The sequence below is a fragment of the Nanorana parkeri genome, unplaced genomic scaffold, assembly GCF_000935625.1.
Source record: "Nanorana parkeri isolate BGI_ZX_2015 unplaced genomic scaffold, ASM93562v1 scaffold1186, whole genome shotgun sequence".
NCBI classification, from domain to species: Eukaryota; Metazoa; Chordata; class Amphibia; order Anura; family Dicroglossidae; genus Nanorana; species Nanorana parkeri.
In genome coordinates this window covers 233,386-240,455 of record NW_017307454.1, presented here as the reverse complement: position 1 = coordinate 240,455, position 7,070 = coordinate 233,386, and the positions used below count along the sequence as shown (strand labels likewise).

At 44.3% G+C, this 7,070-nt stretch overlaps 1 protein-coding gene across 1 annotated transcript in view; it reads left to right on the top strand.

Annotated features, from left to right (window-relative positions):
- Positions 1 to 1,224: 1,224 nt before the first annotated feature.
- Positions 1,225 to 7,070, top strand: part of BORA (bora, aurora kinase A activator) — a 16,892-nt gene continuing 11,046 nt past the window's right edge. The window contains exons 1-3 of the mRNA XM_018568428.1: positions 1,225 to 1,380; positions 2,849 to 2,955; positions 5,344 to 5,389. Coding sequence (XP_018423930.1) covers positions 1,234 to 1,380; positions 2,849 to 2,955; positions 5,344 to 5,389 — 300 coding nt within the window. The 5' untranslated portion in view covers positions 1,225 to 1,233. The remainder of the gene's footprint in view (positions 1,381 to 2,848; positions 2,956 to 5,343; positions 5,390 to 7,070) is intronic.

The window sequence follows — 7,070 nt, the reverse complement described above, 5'->3', positions numbered from 1 at the left end:
CCCAGCTGCGTGAGTGACAGCTGGCTCTGCCTATCTAGAGGCAGAGCCAGCTGTACCCGCCCCCTCCCCCGTCCGTTCCGCCAGTCAGCGCTGGCAGATCGGAGAGGGGAATCCAGCCCCTCCCCCTGTCACGGCAGAGAGCCGTGACAGGATCGAGAGGTGAGCGAACCCGGTATGTGTTCGCTCACCTCCCGATCTACTGAGCCGACCTGTGACAGTCTCATTGTCACAGGTTGGCTAGAACTATGAGGCGAGTGAAAAGCACGCGCCTCATAGTTCTCCTTTTAATCGCCTTTTTTATTTTTTACATTTTTATTTAGTTACATTTTTAGTTAATATTTTTTACTTTTTTTCTTGTTTCTTTTTAACTATTTAAAAAACAACTTTTTATTGTATTGCTATCACACAAGGAATAATAATCCCCTGTGTGATAGCATTTGGAGGTGACAGGTACTCTTTATTGACCCTGTCACCTCCAACACGGGAGTTCTAACACAGCACTGTTGCTAGAACTCCTGCGACAGGAACGAGCAGCGGCCGCCGGGGACAGAGGCTGGGGGACGTGACAGAGCCTGTCACAGCTCCACCGTCCGTCTTCGTCACTGCTCCACGGCCCTCGCTCCGTCACGCCCTGTGCTCCGTCCCCATCTCATTCAACGCTCCGTCCCCGCTCTCGGCGCTCAAAGAAAGCCAGCCCTGCTACTAAAACAGTGCAAAAGCCACTTGCCCGGCGCCTGGAACTACATGTCCCCGGGCGTCGAGCGATACGAATTCCTCACCCCTGTATCCACAAGTTATGAATGCTCAGTATGGAGGATTCCTGTTCAAGGGGCTGCAGGGCTCTCTGTCCTCAATCTCTTTTCCTATTGTAAAAGGGAAATATCAGGGGTTTAGGCCCCCAATATTTCCCTGGAGCCCCTAGCAGTAAAGTTAAAAAATAAAAATTTAAATAAATGAAATATTTTAAAAGGTTAGAAAAAAAATTAGTTTTGGTTCGGCCTGCATTTTTTTTTTTTTTTTTACATTTTTCGGTTTAACATTTTTATTTCAGTGCTCCTCTAGTACATAGGTTTTTTTTTTTTTTATTTATTTTATTCTTTATAGTATAGTCATTTTTTTTAGCTAAAAATTGCATGTGAAGATTAGTTAATATGTTATTTTGTAATCTGTTTTTTTAATAAACTTTTTCTCCTTTTTTAATTGTGTACAGGCATCATTTGTCTCCTTTCTGAAATGGGTGATGTTCGTGCTCAGATGACACCAGAAACTCCAGGACGTACAACAGTTCTTAACCCTTTCGAGAGTCCAAATGACTATTGCAGCTTAAATGAGCCTTTTGTTTCCAGTCCATCAATGTTCAAACCAGCAAAGTCTTCAGCTGTAAGTTCCTAATGCTAACTTAAATGTCTTAATGTTAAACTCAGAGGTTAGGAGGTGGTAGTTTTGCGCTGGGTCATTGTATGTGCTTCACAGTTTAGATCTTTCTGCCTATGAGAAAATTGTCCTGATTAAATACACTTTACAACCATCGCACGACTTTCGTCTTGCGATGGTTGTAAGGTAATTAAAAAACGTAAGATCTGCCCATCTTGGACAGGCAGATCGTACTTGCGATCATCACAAGCCCGCCCCGCTGAGGGGAGGGCTTCTGATGACTGCAATGCTGAGCGGGCAGTGTGCGTTTGCGCACACCGGCACGTGCGGCATTTGCCTTACGAGCACACCACAAACCCTCCGAAAATCTTCCGATTTTCGGCTGGTTTTCAAACGTGCTCGTAAGGCAAAAGACGCGCGACGGTAAAGTAGAAAGGTTCGCACACCTTCCATACACCTGCCGATTATCGTACGATAATCGGCAGGTGTATAGCCTCCTTTACTTGTGGCTTTTGTGCAATGAAAATCTTTCATTGTACTTGTATTATGACGAAATGAACCACCTGGTCTAATACTTTGCGATCCAACTCGGCTTACACCTGGGCCACTTCCTGATGGGAGGCCTTACATAACAGAGGATGGCATTGGAAGCTGACAGATAATAGGATCCGACACTTCCCAACATGCCAGATCCCTAATAATAATTAGCATACTGTCGTAGAAAAGGGTGCGCAGCCAACCGTGGCAACATGTATATCCAAGTTGAGGTTGTACACTCCCTATCAACTGCCATATTTTTGACAAAAATCTCTAGATGATTGTAAGGTGTATGGGCATCTTTTAAGGTGGCCATACACTTTACAACCCTCGCAAGACTCTGTCTTGCGAGGGTTGTAAAGTAATTTAAAAAAACTTACGATCTGCCCATCTTGGACAGGCAGATCGTACTTGTGATCGTCGCAAGCCCGCCCCCCTGAGGGGTGGGCTTCCGATGACCGCAATGCTAAACGGGCAGTGTGCGCGTGCGCACACCGGCTCGTTCGGCAGTTGTCGAACAAGCAGGCCACTAACCGGCCGAGAATCGTACGATTCTCGGCGAGTTTTCCAGCCTGCTTGTTCGACGGAAGCTGTGTGACTGTACAGTAGAAATGGTCGCACGCCTTCCATACACTTCGCGATTATCGTGGGATTTCCCGCGATTATCGTACGATCATACAATGTATGGGCACGTTTAGTCCCTGTTCTTTCTGCCTTACACCGCTGACCTCTGTGCGTTTTAATTACTGACCTCTGTACTGTGTGTTACATTACTGACCTCTGTACTTCTGCACTCTGCCTCACACCAATGACCTGGCGGAGTTCAGGCCAGAGCAGGGTAGGGGTTAGGTGGGGCAACTTGTGACGTAGCTCAGGGCCTGAAATTGTGAGCCCTGTCATAGCTCACACGAAGAAAACAAAATATTTATCTTTTCAGACTCCACATCAGTTTAGATGGTCAATTGATCAGCTTGCTGCTATATATCCTGTTGAGATTGATCCTGAAGATATACATCGCCAGGCTTTATATTTGAGCCATACCAAGTAAGTTGTTTGTTTCTATAATGACTTGTGTTTGATAATAAAACCTAAACAGTTGTACCTGTGGTTGGCTTATTCATAAAATGTAACTGCATTGTGGTCATTTATATTTTTCAAAGCAGTTATGTTTCAGGGCACAAACATCTTTGATAAAGTTCTGATGAATTTTAAATGGAACCCTAATTTCTACAAACGCTTATGTTTAACCTCCCTGACGGTGATCCAGAGTGTGGCTCGGGGTTAATTTTCAGTACCAAAAGCGGTAACCCCGAGCTACACTCGGGATTACACTTAGTGTCACTTACCTTGCCCCTATGAGACCCTGGTGTCTTCCGCTGTGTCCCCTGGCTGATGCTGGGATCCGTCTTCCGGAAGACGGGATCGGGCGGGGGGTTGGGGGGGACCGGCGGGAAATTAAAAAGTGAAAACATGACATACACACAATACATTGCAATCCGTTATGATTACATTACTGTAGCAAACCATTTCACCTCAGTTTTGTCCCTAGAGCTTTGTCCTGTGCCCTGCCTGCACTTTTACCGTTCTTTCTGCTTAGAAACTTGAACGTCCATGGCATCCAAAAAGCGGGTTTAGAGATAGGGATTTAGAATCACTTGCAGAATTGATAGTGATACGTGGGGAAATTCGTCATCAGACACTGAAAGTGACGACAGCGATTCTGCTATTTTTTTTTTTTTCTCCATACCTGGGATGTTTACTAAACCAATATGCAGTGTCTATTATTACAGTGACTAGTAATATTGCATCCTTGTTTGGATAAATTTCAGTGTTTTTGGTTTGATTAAATTCTTTAATTAAATGTGTTATATTTTTTATAATTATATTATAATTTATGATTTCGTGTTTCAAACTTTATCATGCCCGGGATGTCTACTAGACTCTTGCTTTGGACAGATTTAAGTGAGTTATTTCTAAGAATTCCAGGCCTCAATATAAAACAACAAATTTCCATGCAAAACAATGTACCGCTTTGACATTCAAAAATACTGACCTAATCAGACCGAGGTTAAAGGGCAAATGTCAGAATGGAAATATGGGAGCTGCTGATGTTGGCTTGTTTTTGTAGATGCAGGCCTTAGGGATGTTGTCTTTCCATTGTTCACCAAGTGGTGAGTCACTGACCTGGAACATCTATGGGGTGGATTTATCAAAATTGGAGCAGACAGAATCTGGAGCAGTTGCCCATAGCAACCAGCCGGCTTCTCATTTAGACCCTGTTCACACCAGGGTGGTTCAGTCGCGCTGAACCACTGACATGAACAATCCCATACATTCCTATGGGAACCATTCATGCAATCGCGTGGCTCTGCACAATGCGAACCACCTGCCGCCCAAAATGCTCCCTGAGCTTCTTTTTTTTTTTTTTCGCACTTATCAGCGTGTTTTTCCATATAGATTTCAATGGAAAGGCGCTAATCGGCACTTTTCTGGCTGTTTTCGATTGTGTTTCATTACTGAAATATGATTAAGAAAGCTCTTTCAAAAATCGCACAGAAACACTTCCGCCCTGGTGTGAATGGCGCCTTAAGTTTGTTCAATTAAGCTTTGAATATGAAAGATAGAAGCTCTGTACATTTCTGACAGTATCGACAGGTATTTTTTTGAACAAATAAAACAAAATGCTTGCAATGGTATATTTAACAGACCAAAAGGGAGCAAATATGAGAATTTCAGTGTTATGGTTTACATTCAGTTTAATATAAAACTGCTTGTTTTGAGTAAACTTGCTACATACCCTGTTTCCCCGAAAATAAAACCTACCCCGAAAATAAGACCTAGTTGTGGCCGGTGATGACATCAGGGGGAACTTGAGGAGGTATAAGACCTACCCAGAAAATAAGACCTATTGTGCTTTTTTGAGAAAAAAATATATAAGACAGTTGTCTTATTTTCGGGGAAACACGGTAGTTAAATCCTAAACATGGGTTATGTACAGTGTATGGGGCTGTTGGTATGAGGCAAATCTTTAGGGCAGTCTGTGATGATGCAACTCCCATGCCTGCTCATTGAAGGCCCACCATCCTGGCACTAAAGTGCCCCTCGGCAAAGTTGTTTGGTTTTTTTTCTCCAGCAGAGTTTCCTACCAACAACTGGATATGCTAGCATTTATATTTTGTTTATATATTCTATTTTATCCTAACCTTGCAGTGGTTTAGTGCTGCTTTTGAAATTCAGGGTCTCCTTACTATTTTAGAATTTAGTTACCAAGACCTCAATGAATGCAGTATTGTTAAGGCCACTATGGAATTAAATTGTTTTTGCAGCTTGACGAAATGGGTTTCTCTCGTGAGCCTGTTCATTTGAGCTTGTTTCTGACTTGATCCCTACAGTCGTGTGCCAATTTTGTGACCCTGTCCCAATATCATTTAGGCTGGATAAGGAAACGGAAGACAGAAGACAAAAGGCTATTGAAGAGGTAACCACCACTGGCGAATGTAACCTTCCCCCATGATTCTACTGTTGTTGAAATATGTTCCATGTACACAAACTTGTGCGTGCTAAAAGACCTTTTATTGGATAAAATGCAGTGTGTGTGTGTGTGTGTGTGTGTGTGTGTGTGTGTGTGTGTGTCATCCAGAGGTACTCACCTTCATGACGCTCCCCAGCTGCTCTTTCCTTTTGTTGTAGTTACTAAAAAATGCCAGCTGATGGCTGCTGTTTTGGCCTACATGGAACGACTGTCTTGTGCACCCTGTAAAGTGACAGTGTTCAAGCTTAAGTTGTACTAAAGGCTTGCTTTCTCTGCATTGAGGCAAAAAACACCCATTACTTTTCTAAAAACCCCTGTTCCCCCACACTTACCTGTAGCGGCTTGTATCCTCTGTCGCCATCGGGGAAATACTCGGGGTTCCAATAACTTCCTAGTCCTGGGGGGAGGGTACTGAGGGCAGAGGAGCCACAGGCTCCTTCTGCCGTCAGTCAAACTGATTGCAAGGGTGGGGGCATGGCTGGCGGCACGGTGTCTGTCTATAGACGCCCACAGCTAGTTGCGGGGGCACATACACGGGTGTTTCGACAGCAGGCGGCTAGCTGATGGAGGCCCCTGATTGGTCAGGGGGTTGGGGGGCAGGGCTAGTGGTTTGGATACCATCAGAAAAAAATAATTAAAGAGTAATAAAAAAAATAATCATTTTTTAACCTCCTTAGCGGTATTCCCAAGTGTGGCTCGGGGGTTAATTTTCTGTACCATAAGCGGTAACCCCGAGCCACACTCGGGAATACACAGCGCGTCTCTAACCTTCTTCCTCGAGCCACGCTGTGTCCCCTGGCCGATGCCGGCATCCGTCTTCCGGCCCTTGCTAGCGTACGCGTCGCAGGGGGCGGAACCTGCGGGAGATTTAAACGTAAAATAATAGAACCAAAAAAGGAAGAAAAAAAAATCATACCGCCAGGGAGGTTAAAGTAACCCAAACCCTGCTGGATATGAGGTCATCTGTTCCCTTCATCAGTACTCTTAAGCACTAGGGGGACATTTATCATCTCTGTCGCATGGCAAAGATGTGCTAAACAGGAGCAGTGGAACAATTTGTGAGACAAATTTATTACAAGGTCAAAGTCATACATTCTTCAAGTCACAGCTTTTCTAAAGCAGCACTGTGACAGAATAAAACCTGACCCTGACCAATTCTTTACTATGAGCCTGTTTAGAATGAAAATCTGTTACGTCTTCAGCAATAACTCTGTCTTGGGGCCGTTCACACCATATGCATTCAAGCTCTGCTGACCGTTTGACTTGTAACGTGTGGGGACAGTTCACACCAACACGGTTGCGGTTGAGCGCTTCTGCTGGTGTGCACAAACCCTTAAAACTGTGAAAACTAGAATAGTTGGCTAGCCAGGAATGCAGGCACACGGTACTCCACACCTGTCGCAGTTACTTTGCTGTCTGTAAGGGAAGTTTAATTGCGACCAATTCTTTCGCTTATTTGACTGAAAATGTCCCACTGGGTATTTTACAGCAACAGGGGAGTTCTGTGAGGAGGCCTGTCACTTGAATGGGTGAGGTGGCATGGTCTCCGTTTCTCTCCTCCTGGTTCATGATTGGTTGTCTTGTTGATAACGGATCTGCCTTCATGCATTAAAGGAGAACTATGGGG